The 27545-nt window shown below is 41.1% G+C and overlaps 1 protein-coding gene across 1 annotated transcript in view; it reads left to right on the top strand.

The window, feature by feature from the left end:
- LOC126474579 (cholinesterase-like) overlaps positions 1-21326 on the top strand; it is a 98378-nt gene extending 77052 nt beyond the window's left edge. Inside the window, exons 8-10 of the mRNA XM_050102054.1 lie at positions 3148-3277; positions 8989-9121; positions 20967-21326. Of these exons, the coding sequence (XP_049958011.1) occupies positions 3148-3277; positions 8989-9121; positions 20967-21171 (468 nt within the window). The 3' untranslated portion in view covers positions 21172-21326. The remainder of the gene's footprint in view (positions 1-3147; positions 3278-8988; positions 9122-20966) is intronic.
- The last annotated feature ends 6219 nt before the right edge of the window (positions 21327-27545 follow it).

Raw genomic sequence — 27545 nt, 5'->3', positions numbered from 1 at the left:
AAATGTCAGAATGGAAAGTCAAAAATGTGAACTAAGATGATGTAAAAAGTGCAATGCAGTGACTAACTTTTGAACTTGAAAGAGTGGGAATTACTTACATATGAATATTAACTGTTGTGTTAAAAGTAGTAGCACTTATGTAAAATATGCCTGAAAGCACAAACACAGATATGTTGAACTGGATGGTCAAGGTGACCTCAGCGGTTATCTTGCTATTCAGGCAGTCCTTCTACATGCAGGAACCTTAGAAAAGGCTGGGGTGCAGGAGAACCTTTATTTTTCAGTGTAGGGAGGCCACTAGTTTGTAATGATATTGGTGGATCATATTGATTTTGTCACTGGCCAGCGGTCCATTGAATAAGAAAAGAGGGTCACAAAACATTATATAGAAACTACCACAATTAAGTCTGTTGTAACAAGTCTTTATAATTGTCAATTGTCATGATAAAATTCATGTTGTTCACTAAGGGAGTTGATTCTATGAACTTTTCAGGTTGGCGTAGATTTCAGTTATTGATTTTTCTTCCAATACATTATACAGAGTGTCTTTCTGCTCATGAGCTGACTGGATACTGGTTACTGAATACTGGTCATTGAATACCAGTGGTGATGTGTTCACCATATTGTGTTATCAACATGATTGTACAAATATTCATTTTGGTGTGTAATGAAGTTTATGCAAGTTTGGCAGAAATGAACTTTATCACAACAACCACAGATTTGTTTATACGCTACAGAACTTTAATATTATAATTTTTGGCATACTATACTGTATATTCAACTTTAAAACCTACTTTTTATCGTGTGTATGAGAACCTATTGACCTATTTTGTCTGAAACATGTCTGTTATATCATTGAAGCATATACTTCCTTCTCTTCTTCGATCTCTCTTTTTTTCTTTTTTCTTTTTTTTACTGGTAACCCATTTCATAGATGCCATTGGAGATTTAGTGTAAATACATTCTTTATCATCTTATACAATTTATAGAAAATACTCATGAAATAATTAGTATTGTCAACAACATGTTGCAAAGTTAAGAATTCTTAGAGAATGGCTCAAAACTAGGCTATCTTGGTTTAGCTGTGGGTGAGTCTACCTTGCATTAATAACTACATTAGTAATAGTTGGTATCTCATGGGTAGCAAATTTATATTTTTCATTGCATTTACTTATCACCAAGTCAAGGAAATTTATTTGGATGTGTGTTTCGATATTGACATTAAACATGTCATTAGGTTGTGTTGAAGATATCGTTTCTTCCACTTTTCTAATTTCTTCTGCATTACCTCCTTACAGTAAGATACAGTGGTCATTGTGTCTATAATAACAGATGATTCTTTGTTGTGTAAACATTATCATATTGAATTTATAAACGTTGTAAGGTTTTCGATATATTCTCAGTATTCACTTTTTTGTGGTGTGTTACATTATCTTTGATGGCATTTGTGAATTTGTGTACTGGATGGTTTGTGTGATATTTCGCAATTTCAAGCAATGTCAAGCAAGATTCATTTGTAATCCTTATTTTTTATCTACAGTTGGTTATTTTGTGGCATATTTTTACAGTGTAGGACTGATGGAAAGTGTACAAGCTATGGAGATACTTATGATTCTCTTTGCAATTGTAAGATGCCTGGGCATTGATACTGTTCATTATGGGACGAGTTGACCTTCCATCTTCATGAAATTTAATTTCAGCCCGTAAGAAGGGAGCCCATTGGTTCATTGTTCAAAATGTCCTATTTTTCCTCATCAGAAAATAAGGAAAAGGACACCAGACAATCAAGTTTTTTAGATATCGAAAACAAATATGAAAAAAAGGGTGCACATAACAAACACGAACGAGTGCACTACATCTCATACATTCAACTGCATACGAATAAGTGCATATCACAAATATGACACGAAAAAGAGCGAGGGTAGAATATGACTGATGACTAGCAAGTGGGAATTGTCAGACGAATCATGAAAAACATATGTTTGATAGTATAAAATTACTCGAAATAACAGATAATGATCTACTGAACTTTAATGCTCTTTCACGTGTCGTACACAACTGATGGTAATTAACACTTCATGTCAAATCTGTTAGCTTTTCAGTTGTGACCGAGCTGAGTGTTCGTTTTAAAATATTTTGTTATACGTTGTTACCAAAACATAGACCGCTCCCTAGTATTTTCCTAATGTACTTCTAGAATTGCCTAAGTTTCTTCAGCTCGAAAATTTCGACGACATTGTGATACAAAATAAGAACAGCAGAGTAGGTAACATAGTTGTGATGTACAACAACATGGAAACTCTGAATCCGCCTTGATGCAAAACACTTTTTGTTACTTGTTCACTTATTTACTCCCCAAACTAGTTCCAGCGACAAATATCACCTTCATCGGTGCGTTCTTTAAATCTAAAACATGCAGAAAATAGCATAGTTAATAAAACACTGTAACATATTATTAAATTTGCACTGTTTGTTTTTAAATATTGTTTTCTGAAGATACTTTCTTACTACTAGAACACACCAAAACTGGATCCACAACACCACCGCAATCCCAACTGTATAAGGCTGACGTACGTAAGTTCACATTTTAGTATTTGTTTACCAACAGCCGCTCACACAGTTGCAGATGACGTGAGGTATGTCGAGAAAAACAGCAACAGAAAAAGTACTGAAAATATGCCGCAAACAGCGACAACAATTCTTAAAACCATATTGTATTGTGCAGTAAATAAAGTAGTAATAAAATATCCACAAAAAACAATAGTTAAGACACAAACAGTGCATATGTAATAATGTGTTAAGTTTTTTATTAACCTTGCTATTTTCTGCATGTTTTAGATTTAAAGAACCCACTGATGATGGCGATATTTGTCGCTGAAACTAGTTTGGGGAATAAATAACAAAAAGTGTTTGGCATCAAGACGGATTCACAATTCTCGTATTATTGTTTTTCTATGCTAGCACGGACCAAATGGAAGAATTCCAAGGTAAAGTTACCAGTTGTGATGTGGCTTTACGTATGACTTATGAGAGCCTTGATCATTAGTGTTGAACTAACGGTTCCTGAAGATAACAGCTCATTTTTACTTCCTACAGTGTACGCCAAATGAGAGTTTTATTACTATTTTTTTTGTTTCACTGCAACAGTTCAGCAACGATTTGCGTTTTTTGGAGCCGACTGATGCGCTCGTGAGGCGAGTGACGGAAATGACAGAGCTGCCCGTCTTCTACTATGAGTTTGATTACCGTGGAAGGAATGTAAACGTCACTCAATGGGGTAAGTACTGAGAACGATGCGCAAACAATTTGATGAATACAAAACTCAGTATTCTAATATATATTTAGAAAATCGTGTTACCTTTTTCTAACTTCTGACGGTTTAAACTTAAGACCACGTGTTGGTGTTTTTCATACGTTTTGTCCATATAGCAGTCATACCAACGTACAAATGAACCACACAACGGAATAAAGGGAACCAGCATGATTGTCAGTATGCGAATAAATAAGAGCACCACACAAAAAATTAGTCACCCCAGTGCCACGCGGAGATGAATCGTTGCGCCTTTACAGGTGGCGCAGCTTTCGCGTCACATGCTCAACCGCGTATGCACTGTCTCTACGTGAGCACAGGGCAGTAGCGATCAGTGGGACATTTATGTTCCATGATGCAATAATTTACCAACAGCCGTATGTATTGTAGAAATTTATTTTATGAACTTCTATGTGCTACCAGTTTCGGCATTACATTGATGCCATCTTCAGGTCCCACACGTCATAGTCTTAAAATCGATATACACGGAAGGAGCCATATAACTGTATCCGTGAATCAAATCGTTATGCAACAGCTCTTGGTGGCCAGGCGACACAGACTCCGTGTCGCCGGGCCACCAAGAGCTGAAGTACATGCTAGCCGTTGTCCCACGGTCAATAATGGATCAATGAAGATTTATGTTTCAAGTGAACTATGTACGTAAATATGGACAAATTAAAGACGTGACAGAGTGACAAAAGGGGCAACTGTGTTTGGTTGCGCCCGTGGCCATATGGGGTGTGAGGTTGCTGGATTTTCTTGAGTTATGCGGCGGACTGTCCAGCATATCCACAAACAGTGGTTTAGCTCACGTGGCCACGAAACACGACATCAGAATTGTGAGAGTGTAAAAATCCTGACTGAGAGGGACTGGAGACGCGATTCGCGGCCTGTGAATCAAAATCGCTTCAAAACCCGATAGGAATGCTGTAGGCAGTGAATGAAGGTCCATCCCAAGCTGTTAGTAAAATTTTAGTGATAGAACATTGGGATGGGAACTGCATGTAATCTCACAAGAGGCCATTGATACCCTTGTTTTCAAGACGACACAACGACGTTCATAGGGCTGGAAGAGAATGTAACCAGTTTTCTGAACACTCCCTCACCCTATTACATATCGAATGGTCTGCAAAATCACCTGATCTGTCCGTGGGACATTTCTGAACAGAGGGTCAAACGCCGCCATCATCATCATCATCATCATCATCATAATCCCCCCAATCTGGGAGAACTGCTTAATGAAATCCTCAGCTTGTGGCTTGACCTGAACTGAACGTACCTATACAGTCTTCTGGACTCAGTTCCTAACCGAATCCAGGCGATTGTCAAGTTCAAGGGAGCAATTACCCGGTATTAGATGATGCTTGTAATGCTTACTTTTTTGTCAGGTGAGCTTAACAGTCATGAAATACAAAGCAATAGAGAGGCTATGGTGCTAAGCCCGCCAACAAAGGACTTGTTTTTCCACCAGCGGAGGAGTACTGCATTGCCACCTCCCACGTAAGATCTGCCGGTCCCCTTCCCTCCCCCCCCCCCCCTACCGGGGATAGTTCTCCACAGACAAAGAATTTTCTGCGACTCTGCGACTCTCCCTCCTTCCTGGACCGAGCGCCAACAGACAAAGGATTTTCCCCCACCCTCTTAACTGCTCTGGTGCAGACAATGATGTACTCATTCCCGTCCAAGACGCCCAGGTGTCAGAAGGTTGTATGTTTAACTTTTCGTTTAAAACAATGACAAGCGATTACACCGGTACTGCCTCCGCTGCTCCATGATTCGCGCAAAAATTCGCGTGTAAGAAATTGTGAGATTGCTGGGGAATTCGGTCGCGGGCGCAAGTCTTTTTAGTTGACGCCACTTGGGCGACGTGCTTGTCGATATGATGAGGACAACACACACATCTTGTCTCGAAAGGAGAAAATCCTCGCCCTCGACGGGAAATGAAACCGGTGCCTCGAGGTCAAAAGGCAGCAACGTTAACCACAAGACCACGAGCTGCTGACGTCAGGTCGTTGATAACGAATTAGAAGTTAAAATTACCTTACTGAAGTGTTTAATTTGATATTTTACATTTTTCAATCGAAATCATAGTCTCATACGTCGCTTGTGTCGATATTGCATTCAGAAGTGTCGCTGTCGGTTGTTCACTGGAAAACGGTTCAAAAAGCTGATCCTTTACCTCAGATAGCATCTAATCTTATCTTTTTCAATTGTCATTTTCTGAACTCTCGAGATGACTGGGCCCGCAGATGTCAGAAGCCGATGGAATAAGACCTGTATCGTTTTTTCACGGGAATATTTGCGTCTAAAATCTCTGTAACGCCGGTTATCCTTATTCAGAGCTTCCTGAGCATTTTTAGATAGCGGACCAATCAGCAACGGAGCAGCTTCGATTATGGTATAACCGTGCGTCAAAACTATGTGGGCTGATGTCTGCATCGGGCGCTATTGCAGAATATTGTGAATCCGGTGATGCTGGCATCTGACTTTCGAGAAATACATAGTTTTTGCAGATTTCTTGATATGTATGTTTTAATTCTAGAGTTCTCTGTACAAAATTGGAATAGTTCTGCGGCATTTCTAGAAAACAATATTACTATGCGAAATTTTGATCTTGTAAAAAAGATATTTGGCTTTTTGCGAAAAAAAAATTATGGTCACAGTTCCGAATATCCCCCCCCCACCCCCCAAGAATTCTGCAGAAAACCCTAATGACACTGTTTTTTGTACATAACATTTTATAAGATAATTGCAATAACGAGGGACCCATTTTTACAGTGTGGCCATGTATTTAGCCTGTTGGTTTTAAACTATGCATACAGCTTTTCTGTTGCTGGATACACAATGTCCAATACACCAGATTTAGATACACAGCAATGTGCCCTAGAGTCTATCGTCTCCTCCGAGAAGTCCAATGTCCAATGTTTGGTTGCTTTACATCGATTTTTGGAGTAAATGCTGATTTCTTTGTATTCCCCACTTGTAGCCAGGTATTTTTTTCTTTTTAGAACTGATCGTTTTTATAGTCTTCCTTCACAGCAATTGGGTCTTTTTTTTGCCAAAAACTTCAGTTTACGTCTTTTTGACTTTCATTCACAGTTTTATTTTATGTTTTTGTGCATAATTTATCATGTAAGATAAATTATGTATGTTTTCAGCCCTAAATCTCGATTCCAGTTATTCTTTTTTACTGTACCCTTTTCTACTAAATGACACCAGCTGATACAATCTATGATGCCTGCTGCTTTGTTTTAATAAGCTCCAATACAGTCAGTTTGGTTTTGCATCAGCAGCTGCTACTAGTCTACACTCATAATGCTAATTCCTAACAAATGTAAATACTTTTTGCTTCTGCTCCACTTAACCACGCTAGTGAATTGAGGCAGTCGATTTCAGATATCTACAATACTTTCTATATTTCACGTTCCCGAAAAGTACATAACGTAGGCGTTACATACATACAAACATATATATAAGCTTAAACTTACGAGAAGCGTAAAAGAACAGAATAATGGCACATAGGAAGACTTTAGTACTCTGGTTTCATTTTTCGGCGGGACAAATCTAACGTTGTGTGCATCTTGTGACACAAACGGGGAGGAAAAGCGACCACATCGAAACCTGGGTGTTGGGCCACGAAATGTCATGATGTCACTGTGATCATTGTTGCCATGGACTACCGGTATGTAACTCCTCATCTTTTAGTGCAAGATTTGACCACTATTCCAAGAGCAACGTTAATCCGTTTACAGTACAGGCTGATTCGTTTTGATTAAAAGCACTGCTTTGCAGAAAATGTGCGTAATGCCAAATTCCTGTGGCTGTAATTGAGATTATACTGCCTGCGGTCAATGGCTGCTGCTAGCCACCCCTTCTGTAGCAAACGTGAGCTCGTATGCTGACGGACAGCCGATGGAACTTCACACTAAGAATCGGACAGTGTTCGAAATGTCGTTTGTATTCCGCCAGGTGATGTTTCCTGCTGAATAGGTGGTCTAGCTGCAAGCTTTTGCATCGTCGACGCTTTTTAGCTCATTGGATGACTTTTGTGGACATATGTTCCCATCCTTAATTTGTTACTCAAGACATCCAGCGTCCGTCGGGATTTGTCGGTATTGTTTCGTTACACTCTGTATATCAGTTGCGATGCGAGTAGGTGGAATTGTGGGTGCTACTGGTGCCGATCATCACTTTAGAGAAACTATTGAAGCCGAACTTACATCATTACTTCCCCACTGTATGGTTTCATACTTTAACATTTCAGTGTTTGCACCACGCAAAAAGCACAGTGTTCTATTGCACGTCACACTCAGCATCAAATCTTCCCATGTTTCTCCAGCATTTAATGTCAATGAACGGTAGCTTTGTATCGAAACGAAACAAGTACAACTTGAGCAAAGCATTCATTGCCTTTCAGATTCGAAACCTTGCCAGGTATTCTCCGTTGGGAATCGTTGTAGCTTTACAAAGCAGTTCATTCTGCCAGACATTGATGTAAATATAATAGTATGAAAGCTTAATCATCTGTACTGTTCTTGCATTTGACGTGCTGCTTGTGATAAATCTTTTGTTTGATATGTGATTTCTGTAGAATACGTAAACAAATGACATTGTGTTCTCCAGACGAGTAATTGTCGACCGATTTGTCTACAGAAGTTCTCGAACCAGTTATTTTGTGGCTCAGGTAAACCTGGCAGCACAGACTGAATCGTGATAAGAATATCACGAGATAATAATTAAAAATGTACTACCCTTAGTTAATTAATATATAAATCCTTCACTGCATCACAAAGTATTTGTAAAACGGGCGCGTCAGGAAACTTGTGTGAAGAAACTATAGAACAATAATTTTGTATTTTTCAGTACAGCCGAACAGTAAGTATTCTACGATTGGATAATAAACTGGCTTGATGATACACTAGAGGAATTATTTCACATCCTGAAGAAAAATCCCTTAGTAATTGTTTGTACCACAAATTCAGTTGTGTAAGTAAAGTTATATTAATACTGATTTCATGGGCAAGATTTTTACCGTGCCATAGCTATGTATCGCGTTTCTTGTACTGGTAGGGATTCCTATCGCATGTGACAGTTATTTCGAGGGCTCGCATTTCGAGTTTTGTAACAATCGATATTGGCGTTAAGCCCCCTGGAAATTGTTTATCCAACAGGAAGTGATAATTTTAATGGATCGTTCTTGATGTGTGCAGGATGTGCTGAGACAGTAAAAGGTTCTCTTGCAATATATAACAATCAGTCGTTTCTTCCCCCTTAGCGGACAACGCTAAAAGGAAAATACGATAAGGTTTGACAGAAAGTACCAAACAAAAACTAAAAACCAAAGCAACTAGGTTTTCTATTTTTGTATATTATTCATGTAAATAGTAATCTCTAATATCATGCAGAAAGAAGTAAGTTATCCAATAACTAAGAAATGTGAAATTAGTGTAAATCATTACAAGTAGAGAAGTTTTTTCTGTTTGCGCTTGTTCACATTGTGTTCAGTTCGGTACTGTAACAATAAGTTTATCCAGCGATTAAGTTTGCAAAAAGTTTGTGCGTGTGGTAGTAAATTTTTGTTTAAGACCTTTTGAGTATTTTTGTCATACCTGAAATGAATCTCAATCATGGCGACAAGAATTATGATTCTATTATTATCCATTGTCATATTATTCCAGGTGTAAAACATTCTGGTGAGCAGCCCTTCCTCTTCCTCAGAAAGGACACTGTGTACAACTTCGATCCCGACTCAGAGGAAGAGAGAGTGCGCAGGAATATTTTGCGATACTGGACCAACTTCGCTAAGTATGGGTATGTTGAACATTTACTTGCTTTAGTATGCATTTTGGAGTGCGCAAATACAATACAAATATCCAATAAATAAACCATTTTGTCTCAGAAAATTGAACATTCTGTTGTGCTAAACGAGTCATCGTTTGTTTGTGTTAGCAGAAAACACCAACGATTTCACTGTAAAAAAAAACCGTCGCCGCGCGAAGGAATTACCCTAATGCACAAATACAGGATGATTTCACAAATTGAGCAAGTCAGAAACATGTTGGTCCGCCTCTGGCCCTTATGCAAGCAGTTATTTGGCTTCGCATTGATTGGTAGATTTTTTGGATGCTCTCCTGAGAGCTACTGTGCTAAATCCTATCCAATTGGCGCGTTAGGTCGTCAAAAACACGGGTTGGTTTTAACGTCGTGCCATTAATGCCCCAAATGTTCTTAACTGGGGAGAGACTCGTGTCTCTAGACACGTCTCTTCTGGTCATCTGGGCTCAGTTCGAAGCGGGACTCATCACTGCAGACAATTCTACTTCAATCAATGAGATTACATCCCGAAGACGTGTCTTCAGACGCGGTGGAGAGTGGCGGGGTAGTAAACTGACTGTCGCCCGCCATACGGCGTGACAACCAGGAGTGATGGTCTGCGACGCTATTTCGTTTCATAACTGGTCATCTTTGGATGTCACCGCGGCACTCACGAGTCGGGGGCTCGTACTGTCAGCCAATCAACAGATTGTAATAATACTTAGAAAATGTATTTTAGTACAAACATACACTTTTTAATGGGACAATGCCTGTTGACGTTAACAAACTAGAAGTAGAGTAAATTAGAATGTCAGTGCTGTTTGTTTCATGATTATAGTGTGAGTTGTTTGCACGATAGTGTATTTTGAAAGGTTCCAACACCAGCACTGTTCCAACACCGGCACTTGCTCTCTAACTGTGGTGGTACACACTATACACACTAAAGAACAACACAAAAGCATACACCAGTTGTGTGGATTCTGACTGGTAACGAGACAGCTTACAAGACGTATCAAACGACAGCTGCACACGTGTTAGCATTTCAACGGATATGTCTAAGTATACGTAGATTCATACCATCGGGTGTATTTAGTATGTCCTTGTAGACGGTGGCTTTCAGCTTTCCCCACAGAAAAAAGTCTACAGACGTCAAATCCAGGGAACGGGCTGGCCAAGGTACTGGTCCTCTGCCGGCCGCAGTGACCGAGCGGTTCTAGGTGCTTCAGTCTGGAACCGCGCGACTGCTACGGTCGTAGTTTCGAATCCTGTCTCGGGCATGGATGTGTGTGTTGTCCTTAGGTTAGCTAAGTTTAAGTAGTTCTAAGTTCTAGGGGACTGATGACCTCAGATGTTAAGTCCCATAGTGCTCAGAGCCATTTGAACTGGTCCTCTGATGTGAATGGGGTGCAACCCGTGTCGAAGGAGAATTCGTAGTTCACTTGCCTGACTCATACCACATCCTCACGATATTCCGCGGGAACTAACTGCAACTGTAGCAAGAAGAATAATTTCACCCTATTCTGTCGTCAATCGTTTCCTTCTGTTACGTTGTCTAGGACTTCCATCTCCACGAAGCAGGTTGAAGGGGTTGATAAATAACTGCCGAGATGATTGACGTCTATTGGGATATCTTGCTGCATATAACGTACAAGAACGAACTTCGTTTTTCTAACACTCTCCACACACTATGACCATGCGTTTTCTGCACTGGTAAATTCCATCGTCCTCTCAAGAGCTACTCCTTGGACTCTCACACACTAGCTGACTAGCAAGTCGCAATGCACTCAAGGGACACACAAGCACACTGTAAGTAAACGTAACATCGTACCTAGCAACGAAGCAAGTTAAAATGCACAAATGAGGTCGGTGCGGAAATTTTTCAAAATAAGATATCTCGTAAAAGATTCTCACTAGAATTCTGCAACGAACGACAGTAACATTCTAATTTAGTCTAGTTTTAGTCTGCTACTGTCAATAGCCACTGTTCCGTTAAAAAAAACACTTTCTAAGTATTATTACAAAATGGTTCAAATGGCTCTGAGCACTATGGGACTTAAGAGGTCATCAGTCCCCTAGAACGTAGAACTACTTAAACCTAACTAACCTAAGGACATCACACACATCCATGCCCGAGGCAGGATTCGAACCTGCGAACGTAGTGGTCGCGCGGTTCCAGACTGTAGCGCCTAGAACCGCTCGGCCACCCCGGCCGGCTAAGTATTATGACAATCTGTTTATTGGCTACCAATACGAGTCACTGACTACCAATCCTTTTTGTGAAACTGCACATCAATAGCACTTTCCATTTCCGCAATATTCAAGTTTTAGGTAATTCACTCTGTAGACAAAAAACCATCACCCAACAAACTACTACAATTATATATCTCAACAGCTCCGAAAATGACGAGGAGATTGAACGACTGTAAGTGAGTTAAAAGACATTATTATCCTCTCCTGTATCAACCTTTTCATCTCAGAGTAGCACCTACAAACCATATCCTCAATTATTTACTGGATACATTCCACCTTTGTCTTCCTCTGCAGTTTTTGTCGTCTGCTGCTCCCTCTAGTACCACGTAAGTTATTGCCCGATGTCTTAGGAGATGTCCTATCGTCCAGTCGCTTCATCTTGTCAGTGTTTCCCACATATTCCTTTCTTCGCCGATTCTGCGGAGAAACTCATCACTTTTTATCTTATCAATCAACCTAATTTCCAAAATTCGTCTATAGTACCACATCTCAAATGCTTCTGTTCTCTTCCTTTCCAGTTGTCCCACAGTCCATATCTCCCTGCCATACAATGCTGTGCTACAAACGTACATTCGCAGAAATTTGTTCCTCAAATTAAGACAGATGTTTGACACTACTAGACTTCTCTTGGCCAGGAATGCCCTTCTAACCAAGGCTACTCTGCTGTTTGTGTTCTCCGTGCTCCGTCGGCCGTAGGCATAAGCAGCAGAATTCATTAGCTTAATCTACTCCTTGATCACTAATATTGATGTTAAGTTTCTCGCTGTTGCCATCTGTGCTACTTTCCATTACTTTCTTCTTTCTTCGATGTACTCTCAGTCCATATTCTGTACTCAATAGACTACTCTTTCCATTCAACAGATCGCTTACTTCTTGTTCACTTTCACTCAGGATAGCAATATCAGCGAATCTTCTCATTGATATTCTTTCGCCTTGGATTAATCCCACTTTTCAGTCTTTCTTTTATTTCCGTCATTGCTTCGTCGACGTACAGATTGAATAGCAAAAGCATAAGACTTCATCCCTGTCTTACACGCTTCTTAATCTGTGCACTTCGTTCACCGTCTTCCTCTCTCACTGTTCTTTCTTGGTTCTTGTACATATTGTATATTACCAGTCTTCCCCTACAGCTTACCCACATTCTTTTCAGAACTTCGAACATACTGCACCACTTTGCACTGTCGAACACTTTTTCCAAATCGACAAATCTTATGAACGTGCCTTGATTTTTCTTCAGCCTTGGTTTTATTATCAACCACAATTTCAGAACTGAACCTCTTGTGCCTTTATCTTTCCTTAAGCTAACAGATCCTCAATCTTGTGTTCCATTCTTCTGTGCATTGTTATTGTCAGAAACTTGGATGCATGAGCTGTTAGTCCAATTGTGCGATAATTCTCGCACTTATCAGTTCTTACAGTCTTGAGAATTGTGAAGATGATGTTTTCCCAAAAGTCTGATGGTATATTGCCAGTCTCATACATTCTACACAACAATGTGAACAGTCATTTCGTTGCCCCTTTGCCCAGTGATTTTAGAAATTCAGATGGAATATTATCAGTCTCTTGTGCCTCATTTGATTTTAAGTCCTCCAAAACTCTTCTAAATTCTGAATTAACACTAGATCCACTATTTCACCCCTATCGACTCCTGTTTCTTCTTCTATAACGTCATCAGATAAGCCCTCCCCCTCATAGAGACCCTCAATGTACTCTTTCCACCTATCCTCTTTCTCCTCTGCATTTAACAGTGGAATTCCTTTTGCCCTATTAATGTTACCGTCCTTGCTTTTAATTTCGCCGATGGTTGTTTTGACTTTTCTAAGTGCTGAGTCAATCCCACCGACAATCATTCCTTTTTCGATTTCTTCACGGTTTTTCATATACCCATTTCACCTTAGCTTCCCTATACTTCCTTTTTATTTCATTCCTAAGTGACTTGTATTTCTGTTTTGCTGAATTTCCCTGAACATTTTTTTACTTCCTTCTTTCGTTGACAACTGAAGTATTTCCTCTGTTACCCGTGGTTTCTTCTCAATTTCTTTCCTTGTACCCACGCTTTTCTCTGCAACATCTGAAGTGGCCCTTTTTAGAGATACCTATTCCTCTTCAACTGAACTGCCTACTTATGTACTCATTATCGCGGTATGTATAGCCTCAGGGAACTTCAAAGGTATCTCATCAATCCTTAGTTCTTTCGTACCCCACTTCTTTGCGCACTGATTCCTCCTGACTAAACTTCAGCCTCATTTCAACATCACCGCTGCGGTCGCAGGTTCGAATCCTGCCTCGGGCATGGATGGGTGTGATGTCCTTATGTTAGTTAGGTTTAAGTAGTTTTAAGTTCTAGGGGACTGATGACCTTAGAAGTTAAGTCCCATAGTGCTCAGAGCCATTTGAACCATTTTTGAGTCCATATATGCTCCTGGGCTCACCTTGCAATCCAATATCTGACTTCGGAATATCTGCTTGAGGCCGGCGTAATCTGACTGACATCCTCCTGTATCCCCCGGCCTTTTCCAAGTGTATCTCCTCCTCTTGTGATTCTAGCACAGAGGATTCGCTATTAACATCTGAAATTAGTCTTTCTCCTCTCTTATTCCTATTACCAAACCCATATTCTCCCGTAATCCTTTCTTCTACACCTTTCTCTACAACTGCTTTCCAATCCCCAATGACAATTAGATTTTCCTCTCTCTCTTTATGTACTGAATTGTCCGTTCAATATCCTCATATACTTTCTCTACCTCTTCATATTGTGCCTGCGACATCGGCATGTATACCTGAACTACTGTTGTGGGCGTTGGTTTGCGGTCGATTCTGATGAGAACAATCGTATCACTGAACTGTTCACGGGAACTCACTCTCTGTCATACTTTCCTATTCGTAACGAATCCTGCTCCCGTTATAACATTTTCTGCTGCTGTTGATATTACCCTATACTCGTCTGATCAGAAATCCTTGTTTTCTTTCCGTTTCACTTCACTGACCCTCACTATATCTAGACAGAGCCTTAGCATTTCCCTTTTATGAACTTCTAGCTAGCCTACCACGTTCAAACTTCTGAAATGCCACATGCCGACTAGTAGAATGTTATCCTTTCGTAGATTATTCATTCTGTTTCTCATGGTCACCTCCTCCTCGGCACCTCCCCTCGGACATCCGAATAGGGGGCTAGTCCGGACTCTTTTTCCAATGGAAAATCATCATGATACTTTTTCAATTACAGGGCACATATCTTGTGGATACACGTTAGGTATCTTTGATGCAGTGGTTTCCATTGCCTTCTGCATCCTCATGCCGTTGATCTTTGCTGATTCTTCCACTTTTTAGAGGCAATTTCCCAACCCCAAGTGCAAGAGAGTGTCCTGATACAATGTCCGCTCCTTCGCCCTCTTCGACAAGGCCGTTGGCAGAATAAGGGTGACTTCTTACACCGGTAGTCTTTGGCAGCCATTATCAATAATTTTTATTCAAAATTTAAGTAGTGGCGCGGTTCGAACCCGGGGCCGAGAACGTTTTGATTACAAATGGAAGACGCTACCTCTTGACTACCGGTATAAGAATCGTAAGGTAGATTGTATACGTTGAAGAGACGTGCAGACATTGGACGGTTTCATAATGATTATATATTAACAAGAAAGAGATTTCGGTACCAAAAGACATTTCCAGGCGCAGATGTGGACTCTGATCACAGTTTATTAATTATTAATTGTAGAATAAAACTGAAAATTTTGCAAAAATGTAGGAAATTAAGAAGATGGTGTAACGTTCCTGGTGATAATAGGAAAAATGCTAAGTGGATTAATTAACCCCTCCAACTTTCGTAATTTTAGCAGTCACACGGCAAACTCAAATTTTAACCCTCACATGCTTCATTCTGGGTTCCTGATTATAACACTTCCCGCCCAAAAGATGTGCCAGTATCTAACAAGATGAATTTCAGCAAGTAATACCAGCGCTCATTTTCCGTAGCACACCTGAATGCAACTCGCTTACATCTTGTCTTGTAGACGTCATCCCAATCAGTTCCTTCTCCGCAGGCCGCACGCTTCAGTGTGAATGCAGGAAACAGTGCATTACAAACTGGCAAATCGGAAAGAATTCAGTGTCACTAAATAATTAAAAATTACGGAATTTAGGAGGCCTCTTGATTTTTATTTCTATTTGTATGACAATGAAACAAAGAAAAAATTTCTGAGAGCCATTCTGCTGTCAATACTTGTTTTTGGATACGTTTTGTTTGTAGAACACTCTAAAAGTCACAAAAAATGCTTCACACGATCTCACAGTTCACACGATATCACACAAATGTTCTTCGAAGCAGCTTTTAACGATTCAATTAGTTTTTACTAGAAATAGCATTCGAGACATTAAAGTACGAGCTGCCTGCCCGGAAACCGAACATAGATTCCTGGTGAGCTATCTTAACTAGTAGACGCACGCTGCCTTGGGTCAGTAGTTGCATCTGTGACTATCAAGTCTCAACATCAACTTAAATTTCTGTTTCTTTTTACGTGAAGTTTGAAAGTTACTGCTATGAGTGTAAGTAGCGACACAAGAACAGTTGGTGGTGCATTTTAATATTGAAAATGCTGATAGTGATGCCCTTCTGAACAAAGCCTTCCAGGCGAGTCCCTTTTGTCTGTAAGGTTCGAGCACAGGTCTCAAGCTCTTTGACCATCTGTTGCGTGACGTGAAGTGTACGCTTCTACCTTACAGTAAATCTTCCTATGCTGAATGAAAAAAATGTAGCAGTAAAAAGATAATGAAATGTAGGAGGAGGTGAAGCATAAATGCCACAATGGGACCTGGATAAATTATAAGAGGAAGAGATCGTTGAGAGTTTCAAAGAGAGCATTAGGCAACGACTGACTGAAACAGGAGAGTGGTATACAGTAGAAGATATGTGACAAACTTTAAGAGATGAAATAGTAAAGGCAGCAGAGGTTCAAGTAGATAAACAGACAAGGCCCATTAGAAATCCTTGGATATCACAGGAGATATTGAGTTTAACTGATAAAAGGAGAAAATATAAAACTGCAAATGAAGCAGGTGTGAAATGAGATTGACTGAAAGGGCCAAATGGCTAAGCAGGAGTGCCTAGAGGAGCAACGCGGGGCTACAGAAGCATGCATAAATAGTGAAGAGACAGATACTGCCTATGGGAAGATTAAAGAGGCCTTTGGAGGAAAGAGAAACAGCTATTTGAATATCGAGAGCTAAGATGGGAACTTGTACCAGGGAAAGGTAATGCGTGAACATTGATAAAACCGATGAAATGCAGCGAAGGATTTTTGACTGGAAATGGAGGAAAAAATGTCCTATTAACATGGAAATGGACAGTGTGCCTGTGACAACAAAAAATCGTCCCGGAACACAGTCTCAATAGATGTTCAAAGTGGCCTCCATGGGATGCAGTACACACGGCTGCACATAATCATATTTCGGCTTACACCATGTTGGCGTGCCACTTGTCTGGAGCCTGTACTAGGGCTCGCCTCAATGTCCTGGTCCTCCAAATCCGTCACCTTCCTGCAGGATCATGTGTCTGCAAAGGACCCGTGATCACACAAACGCTCAAAAAGGGCTTGAAATGTTGTTTGGTGTGGTTTGTGTCTGTGAGGGTACTTGTTTTGGTGCTACCTCTCGACCGTTTCCATCTGCCTGGCCGTACAAAAACACCATCTCGGCTTGTTGCCGACGTGAAAACCGGACCATACTGCTGCTTTCGGTACGCTTCGTCGATCACACAGCATGTAACTTACAAGGAACGCATGACATGTAGTCAGACGAACTCATTCATTAACGTCATCTACAACGACAACGATGCACTTCCGGCCATATGGTCATAGGACCTTTTTTCCTTGATTGCAACTCAGGAATCCGTCCCTGCAGTTTGTCGAAATGAACTTGAAGGCAATATTATGCGAAGGTAATGGGAAATATGAGATGGGAGGTACGATACTGTGAGAATAATATGACAGAGAAGATAAAAGATCTAAGCTGAAACAAGACCCCTGGTCAGACGTAATTTGCTCAGAACTGATATCGTTTGGAGAGCCAGCCATGACAAAACTATTCCACCTGGTGAGCAAGGTGGCAGGTGCTGACGGGTGTGAATATTACCGAAATATCAGCTTAATAATTCATGGTTGCAAAATACTAACACAAATAATTTACAGAAGAATGGAAAAGACTGGCAGAGCCAACCTCGGGGAAGATCATTTGCCAGCAGAGGTTCCAATAGATAAATAGACAATGCTGTAACATACGAGGAAGTGCAGACTTTATGACTTAACTTAGAAGAAAGGTTAAAGGAAGACAAAACTGTGTTCATAGCTTTTATGGAAAACTTTTGACAATGTTGAATGGAATACACTCTTTGAAATTCAGAAGATAGAAGGGATAAAATGCGGCAACTGAAAGAAACCAGATGCCAATTATAAGAGTCGAAGGGCATGAAAGGGAAGAGGTGATTGAAAGAGAGAGACAGAGCTGTAGTCTATGCCCAATGTTATTCAGACCGTACATAGAACAAGCAGTAAAGGAAGCAAAAGAAAAATGTGAAGGAGGAGTTAAAGTTCAAGTAGAATAAGAAAGAACTCAGATGTTTGCTAGTGACATTGTAATTTTGTCAAACAGTAAAGGATTTAGAAGTGCAGTTGCTTGCAATAGACAGTATCTTGGAAGGAAGATATAAGATCAACATTAACAAAAGCAAAACAACGATATTTGAATGTAGTTGAATTAAATCAGGCGGTGCTGCGGGAACTAAACTAGGAAATGGGACAGTGAAAGTATGAGATGATTTTTGCTGTTTGGGCGGCAAAATAACTGATAATGATCAAAGTAGAGAGTATGTCAAATGTAGATTGGCAATGGCAAGAAACGTGTTTCTGAAGAAGAGAAATTTGTTAACCTCGATATAAAGTACAGTTTTCGAAGATATTTGGAATGTATTCTTGTATGGAAGTAAAACATGGAGGAAAAGTAGATCAGACACAAAGAGAATAGAAGCTTTGGAAATGATTTGATGCTACAGAAGAATGCTGAAGATTAGCTGGATAGTTCTCACTACTAATGAGGAGGTATTGAATAGAATTGGCGCAATAATGTGTGGCATAATTTGACGAAAAGAAGAGACTGTTTAATATGACTCATTCTGAGACATCAGGAAATCTTCAGTTTAATATTGAAGGGAAATGGGGGGGGGGGGGGGGGAGGGAATTGCAGAGGGATATCAAGAGAGCAAGTAAGCTGGTTCAGCAGTTATCTGGAGACAAAAAGGCTTGCTCAAGATACAGTAGCGTTGAGAACTGCGTCAAACCAGTCTTCGCATTTAAGACCACAACCACAACAGCAACAACAACAAACTTCTGAGATAATCTGTTGTGAAACCAACGTACATCTGTCTCTTCAATTGGCACTGAGAATGCTACGCAACCAGTTGTCAAACGTGTGACATTTTTAGCACAAAAAATATCATACATTTGACAACCGTTTGCGCAATATTCTTACAAGGACATCCGTCTCCGATTCAGTGGTAAGATGGGCCTCTAGATAGCCTGTCAAAAACTGAACACAGATCACGCATGAAAACAGGAAGAAGGTGTGCTGAAGTGTGAAAAAATACAAAACAGAAACAGTGAAAGGTGCAAGTTTAGAAATTTAGGAATATTGAGCGGAAATGAACTGCCCAGAGTCGTGATTAAGTGAAGCGGACAAGCTGTGTTCAGAATTCCCTCGCGCCTTTTATTTTATTTTTTCACAACATTATGAACTGTCCGTCCGTCATGGAAATTTTTGTTCCCTTTTTGTAGTCTTGGTAGTTGTCATACTATACACTGGTTATAGAATATGAGTCATGAGGTAAGAATACGTTACCGTCGGAAATAAACGTGATAAATAGTGAGAACAGCCGAGAAACCACATAGACGTCTCACAGAAATGAAAACAACAAATAAACAGGAGTGAACTATGTTACAACAAAGGAATTCAACAGTCAAAGCTTCCAAAACCAAACGCAACTTCAAAACGTTAAAAGCGTATGTTCTGATAGAGCATAAAGAAACTGTGTGATTTGTAAAACTGTTGCATTCATTTGTTGCTTATGTGACAAACTGTTATGTTTTCATCATTTCTGGGAAGTGATTACATTCACCTTCATACAAACACCTATATCGGGCAAGGAGTCATACCTCACTCACTTACCTGGGGTACAAATTAGGTACGACGTTAAGGGACTCCTAATATATGACATACCTACTGTCACTAATGCCGTGTGTGACACACCAGACGTGTTTTCCAACGGAGGATTCGCTTGACTTGTCGCGTTGTCATCAAATGTTTGCGGCTCCTGTTCGAAAGCCACATCCTTTCAGCTGCTAATAGAGTGCTTGTGCAGAATGAACTTTCATTTTAAGTCGCTTCCTTACACCTGACTGTTGCAGGCGGACGTTACACCACGACAAAGACACAAATTTCAATACATATATAAGAGGGCCCAGTGGATATCCCGTCAGAATCTGAACACAGATCAAGCATAAAAACAGAAAGAAGGTGTCATAAACTATGAAAAAATGCAAAATATAAACATTGAACGTTGCAAAGATAAGAAGTGCAACAATATAGAGCAGCCCGGAAGAACGACCGCATCGTGGTACGATGGTCACGGTGTTATATTGTCAAGCGGGCGAGCCGTGTTCAAACTTCATTCGTGCCAATATATATATATATATATATATATATATATATATATATATATATATATATATATATATACATATATATATCCATGCAACGTTCAATGTTTATATTTTGCATTTTTTCATAATGTATATATTGGCACGAATGAAGTTTGACCATTCTACCACGATGCGGTCGTTCTGCCGGGCTGCTCTATGTTGCTGCACTTCTTATCCTTGGACCGTTCAATGGTTTATATAGTTTTTCATAGTTCATTACACCTTCTTCCTGGTTTTATGCTTGATCTCTGTTCAGTTTTTTAAGGGCTATCCACTGGGCCCTCTTACCAGTAAATCTGAGCGGGCTGCGTTGGGAGTTTCCCTTGTCATCACCGAACCTTCTGAGGGATATTTCAGTGAGTGCACGTATAATACCTGGAATATTTGACTGCCTGAAAGTAAAATGCGAGTGTTACGTTTATCATGTTAGGAAGAACGATAGGAATTAAGTACTCAGATAACGTATATTGGAAACAAGTGCATTTAAAATCTTTATTAGAGGAGAGTACAGGTTGGTGGCACTTGTGTTACGATACCCAGAAGTAATTCCCTGAAGTATACAGACAGGGGCTATGATACATAATACTTAGTACTAAGAACACTGAGTGTAGCAGGCGTCAGAGATGAAAAGACGCAAATAATTAACAGTAATTTAGTTCAACAGATAAAATTGAAATGAAATTTTTACTAGTAATTTTTTTCAGATATTAAATTTTTCCCTGAGTCATTTATGTGTCTTGTTTATCTACGATAACGACTGAATCAGAAGAAATGAATTAAAATTTGTAAAATTTAATATCCTCTTCGATCTAGACCGAGTCAACATCAGCTTTGTCTTTTGTTTTCAGTAATCCGACCCCAGAGGCAGACCCTGTGGTGTGGGAGCCGTACGACAACACAAACCGCAGCTACTTGCTGATGCAGACCAACTTCACACTTGCCTATGATAAGGACGCAGAGAGGATGGAGTTCTGGAACAAGAATCTTGCGCTACTCCCCTACGCAGACGATATCTTAGATAATACGAATGTATCGTTTTATGGCGATATGTAGTGGTAACATTCACTGGAGTTCCCAACAGCGTCAAGTGATTTGTGAGAGGAGTTCGTAAAATGCAGGAGTACATCTCGGTTCATAACACCACCGGAACGCCAGTAGACTAACCATGAAATTGCCTATGGGTCCCATTTATCATCCACATGATGAAAACTGATCGTTACGAAGAACTTCCAAACGTCAATCACTGTAATTATTAAGAGAATTAAGAAATACATGTATTTAACTTCGAAAAGTAATATAGAATCTAAGTTACATGTCTAAGTACTACCTGCTTTCCTATAGTGTACTATAGAGGTGGAGGCTGGGTGTGGACTAGTGGTTCTTTGGTGGGGGTGGAGAGTGGTTGCAGAATATGAATACAGCAAGCGGCAGCAAATAATTTATTGGGTTTTAAGTTGGACAAGAGCAAACACAGCGCCCACAGGAGGCGAGCGGCAGTACACCACTGCCTGAGACGGACTACAAACCGTACGTCGGAGTCAGCGCTTTCCATCTCTATGGCTCGGCAACGACCTCGGTAGCAGCACATTGAACTGTCTAAGTGCTGTGTCAGGCGGCGGCGCCTCTGCTCTCGTAATTGCAGTCAGGAGGAGCTGTCCTGTGGCGGCCCAGAGTTAGCTTTGGATCGGTGGCTGTCAGGCCGCAGTGGCTCAAAATTGAGAGAACGTTAAATCGACCCCTGGTCCGTTCATTGTTTATTTATTTATTTATTTATGCATTTATTTTACCTGGCAAGATTAGGGCCTTCAGGCCCTCTCTTACACCTAACCAGGCATACTCAGATTCAACAAATTTCAGTGTCTACAGAAAATTAGGACATATAACATGTTATACAATATTAATGTTAAAGAAAAAAATAGAGATTATAAAAGTAGTACAATGATAATTATAACAATCAAAAAATAATTATAACAATCAAGAATAATAAAAATAATAATAATAATGATAATAATAATAATAATGACTATGTATACGAAAGTAAACATATTTTTCTTTTATGAGTGTCAGTCCTATTGCTAGTTGGGAATTTTCTCGTTATATTCTTGCAGCTTGTGAGTTATTCTCATCAAGCAGAGACATAAGACGATGGAATGGGGTGAAAGAGATATAGAAGAGGTAGATAGGTTAGAGGAAGAGAAATAGAATGGTAAAATTCGAAGCTATGATGGAGAGGAGAAAGAAAAAGATGAGGGGGGGGGGGCACAACAATGGTGGCTATACCGTCCCTAATATGTAAGTCTTAAGTTCCCTCTTGAATGTTGAGTGGTTTTGGATAAGACGCAGATCACAGGGGAGCGCGTTCCATAGTCGTATGGCTGAGATGGAGAATGACACGGAGAAAGATTTTGTGTTATGTAAAGGTACAGCCAAGATGCTAGACGTATCCGATCTGGTATTGCGGTTGTGGAATGATGATAGGTGTTTGTGAGAAGATAAGTATTGGGGGCACCAGTGGCTAAGAAATCGATGAAGTAAGCACGTCGTGTGGAGATCGCGTGCCTTATGTGGGCGTATCCAACCTAGCTGGGAGTATGAAGGACTGATATGATCATACAACCGTATGTTGCATACGTATCTAACACAAGCATTCATCACTAGCTCGAGGCATCTCGAATTTTCATTATTTGTGCCATGTTGAACTACATCACAGTAGTAAAGATTAGGCTTTGAGGATGGTGGCGGATAAAAATCCGTTCAGAAATTGTGCAGCTGATGCCATTAATCAACATCGCTTGCCCTCGTAGTTCTAAACACATTGTGCTACCAGTGTGCCCGTGGCCATAACTGGTATGGATGATGACTGCGGGACACGCTTCAGGAAACAGCCAATTTGACATTTTTGCTTGCAATTACCTGCCTGGAACACTCAAATGCTGGTTTCTGTGTACTGAACAGGTTTACCTCGGACGAGCCCGGTGCTGTACATAGTAGATTTTTGGGACAGACGGTGACTCACTTGGCCCGGCTTTGCAGCAACTCCAGAGTGGGGAGCAGTGTTTGGGACTTTTTGTCTGGTATCTCTTATCTCGTGTAATGAATCTCCTCTGGGCTCCCTGTGCCACCAGGTAGGAATGAATTAGGAAACATTCTAACCGACAATCCTTACAGGTGAGTGATATCTGCACTCGAAAATCTACAAACTGTTGCACCACGTAGCCTACAACTAGTTGGGTTCTGATTTCTTGTACCAAGTATGCCTGACTGACTTCGGATACCTGCGAATCTGTATCTAGCAAAAACTTGCACATTCAGTTTCCTACACAGCTGGTTAGAGAAGTAGTCTGCCACTGAGTTAGCATAGGGTGCCTCCCGCTGACATTCGCTGGGAACGCTGCACAGTGGCTGTACTGTTCCCTGTTTGATTTAACGTTGGTGAGAGAGATCCACCCCAGAACCCCATCCTCATGTTTGCGTGTTCCTGTGCTGGCAGTCTCGTTCAGAGCCCAACGTATTTACACTTCATACATTGAAACTTGCTACAATATCGTTGGAGGTGACCTGGCTGAATACATCTATAACACTTGAACTTGATATTAAAACATACTTTCCTGTCCCTAGGCTTGCTCACGGCGTCTATCATGGCCAAAGTTGTTGCGACTGTTACGGCCTCGTTTAAAGTCGGTGCAAACTCTACGCACACTTTACACGTCGTCTCAGAAGACAAACCTCACAAAAATGCTTCTGGCACCCTTTGTTCTGCCTCTGCCCTATTGGAATTATCGTCATCTATCGGTTGATACATATTAATGTTTATCTTCCTTATGTGATCCATAAAACTCTCCACAAACTCTGTTTTTGAGTTATTCCCTTCAGTTGTTTCCGATAGTGTGCAAATGTGTTCTGGTCCATCCTGCAGATCCTGGAAGGACTGACTGTTTCGAAACTCATCGTGACACATCACGTACGCCCTAGCATCACCAGCTAATTATAGTCGAGCCATACTTAACAACTGCTCGTCATTTAAATTCCCTAATATTCCCCAGATTTACACCACAGTGTAGTCACTAATGATACCATTCTAGCGTCTAAGACTGATGGGGACATGTTAGGAATTGGCTGTTCCCTTCTTTCTTCGCTAAGTCTGTGTATCTCACTATATAAATACACATTATCAGCCTGCACTTTAGTTAACTGGTGCAGCAAGTGATGAATTGTTTCTTGAGTTGACACTTCTTCACTTACTGCCAATTTGCACAACTATTACTACCAGGAATTTACAGTATACCTAGGAAAACAAAACAGAAAAGGCAAAATCTTCCTAATGGGCCTATGCAGCCCCACACACTTACTTGTACATTTTCGTCGAACATCACTTCTGCAATGCCCCTGTCATCGTCCTCATTCCAACCTTCAACAGGTTTTGTGGTATCACTTGTAAAAGCATGGGCTAGGTATAGGCGAGCGGAGGATGGTAGGTGGTAGGTGGTAGATGCAGAACTACCGGTGACAAATTTACTTCTAAGTTGGATGGGCAAGTCGGTAGGGGGTGAGTTTCTGGCCGGGACGGAGTGGCAATTGTGTGCCTAGAATAAGTGCTTTCCGTCAGTACGGCTCGGCACTGACCCAGCTAGCAGCGCACCGTACTGCCTCGGTGCTACATCAGGTGGCTGTGACCCTGCTCTCATAACTGCGGTAGAAGGAGCCAGCGTGTGGGTCAGGGTCGAACGTGGGACCGGTGGTCGGAGGGTGGTGGCTGGCTCAGTCCGACCATAGTGGCTTAAGACCATACAATCTGTGGCTGGACCCCCGGCTGACAGTCCCGTCGGGATGATGGAAGAACGTTGGCAACCTCGCAGTAGCAGCCTGCACACAGTAGACGTTGATGCCCAGTTGTCGCAACATGTCTAAGCTGCACCCTGGCTGGACAGCCAATTTTTATACACAACAATGCAGGTCTTGTTGCAGCTGAGGTCAAGCACGCGGCCTGCCAAGTGCTGTTAATGATGGTTATTGCTCCCTGTATCTTGGTAGTAGTTGCAAGGCCAGTGGCATAGTGTAAATGCTGAGCCAGTGATTGTCAGAAAGTGCCTCGATTTCGCCACTGGGCTCGGACATGATCCCATGACGCTACAGTACAAAGGAGATCTGGAAAGTATTTCTTATTACTTTTTATTTAAACCGGTGATTGAAGTGTCGTGCTGAGCGGCACAAGAAAGTCCAAGATATAATAAGTTTACTGAACAAAACAAACTCTCGCTCCGATTGTAGGTAATTAGAAGGTAAGAATACAGTAGCAAGGGTAACAGAATGGGTACTGAATAATTGTGGATCAAAATAAGGCAAGACTGCACTAAGAGCCCAGGGCACTGGTTGGACAGAAAAAAATCCTGCCTGAAGCCAACACGGGAATGACCACTTGCTGGTTCCTCAATGACCTCTGGCTATATGTTAAGTTCATGGCTGAGTCCGAGGATGACGACTGTCCGTGTTTAGGTCCAATAAGATAGTACTTAGAGCTTGGACCGAAAACAAAGCCAGCAAGTCCTATTCAGAATAACGTCGCTGCAGGAACTAACGACCTTGGATATCAGTCAGTGAGAGAGTCAGGGAGAAAAACCTACGATGACTTCTGGCAACGGAGATTATTGCTAAGGACGGATTTCGAGAGCAATCCTGTTTGATGGTGTTAGTAGCCCCCGTTGTCTGGCCCAGCGAAGATTCTCGAAGCCTGACTGACTACTGCTTTTTTTAAGGGTGGAGCCCCTCCACACCCACACCGACATGGAGGCCATCATAAGAAATCTACTTACTGTTCCCTCTGTATTTGTTAGTTACTAATCGAGGCCTTCACAGGATGTGGAGCCGTGATGTTATCCATACGTCTGGGTCGGTTTACCCACTAGTACGGTGGCATTGAGGAGATAGATGGTGGGCGAAAGGCGAAAGAAGGGTAGCGGTTTCATGGGCAAAGGGGTAAAAAACAGTACCAAGGCAAGCGCCAAGGGAAAAAAACCTCTGTGATAGCCTGGTCGGATAGTAAGAGCAGTAGCGGTTTTCTTGCTAACAGTGACAGATCATCCAAGGGCGGGGTTGTTCTTACTTTTGGGTATCGCTCAATGCTCGGTAGCGTCGTCGTTGCTTAGGTCGTCATAAATAGTGTCAGTCCTATCGAGGAGAGGTACTGCTGCAAAGTTTCCTGGGCCAGCTGCAGCTGTCCTGTAACAAGCCAAGGTCGTTATATGAGTGGTCGATTGGCCCTAAATCGATCGCACTGTGGTTGGGTTTGTGCAGTACGGCTTCACTGCATTGCCGACTGGTCAGCTGGTTTACGTCTGGCAATAACAGTTAGCTTTGCTGTGCTATGTCTGTATGTTGGTGCTACCTGGTGCTCTCCTGTCGCCGGCTTACATAGCTGCCTGCGGCGGAATATTGTTGGCACTTTTTCCTTGCTACGCGGCGCGCGGACTCTAGCAGGTTCGGTGTCGGTGGTGCCTTCTGTAGACGCAGGCTTCGCCTCCTGGTGGCCGGTCTTGAAGGCATCGAGTCGCATTTGCTATGCTGAGGCATGCAGTGGCAGTAATGGTTGCCCACGTGATGGGTCTGCCCGACCGGTTTCTGATCTATTAGGTGAGAGCCTCTGACATAATGTGACTGATTCCCTATTTCTTACTGAGATGTTGCCATCAAAGTACATAAAAAATCATTGTCCAAAACTACTGGATACGTCAAATTTGTAATTCTGTCACTTCAGGGATTATTTTGTATGAATTTTTTGCTCCATGTGCGTCAGTTTCAGTTTCTTACATGAAGTCTATTGCCCTGCTTCCCCCAACAGTATGTATTACGTACTCAGACACGTATGAATTTTATGTATCTTGCTGTCTATTTTGGAAACCAACACTTGTAACCAGACATTAACTAAAAATTACATAGATAAATTTGTTTTGTGTCTTGTTGAAAGATTCTCCAATTTTACGATATTTTAGCTTAAATTTGCTGTCTCACTAATCTACAAATGCAAACAGGTGCAATCAACTATATTACGTGGTATAACGACAGTGTTTTCATTAGTGATGCGTTTGTGGCAGTCCAACTTCCTGACTGACAATGTGTTAGAAACAAACGTTATCCATTGTGGGTTGGTTGCTGGTGAGTACTAAATATAGCACATTCATGAAACAAAGGGAACAATATAAGACAGCTGTGAAATTCGCTTGGTATAAATATGTATTAAAAACGTTAAATTGGAACAATGCGCATAACTGACAACTTCTCAGGAAAGAACATGTACAAAAATGAAGTGCTATTCGCTTTCAGCTTTCCCTAAATAATTTACAAGATTTCAGTTTTCATTAACTGTTGTAAGCAAAATCATTGCGTTTAATCAAACACAGGAACAAGCTGGCATTAAAGGTGGATATAGCACA

This window comes from Schistocerca serialis, chromosome 4, assembly GCF_023864345.2.
Source record: "Schistocerca serialis cubense isolate TAMUIC-IGC-003099 chromosome 4, iqSchSeri2.2, whole genome shotgun sequence".
Lineage (NCBI taxonomy): Eukaryota > Metazoa > Arthropoda > Insecta > Orthoptera > Acrididae > Schistocerca > Schistocerca serialis.
Note: the sequence above shows the minus strand (reverse complement) of the source record. Positions and strands in the feature narration are given on the sequence as shown.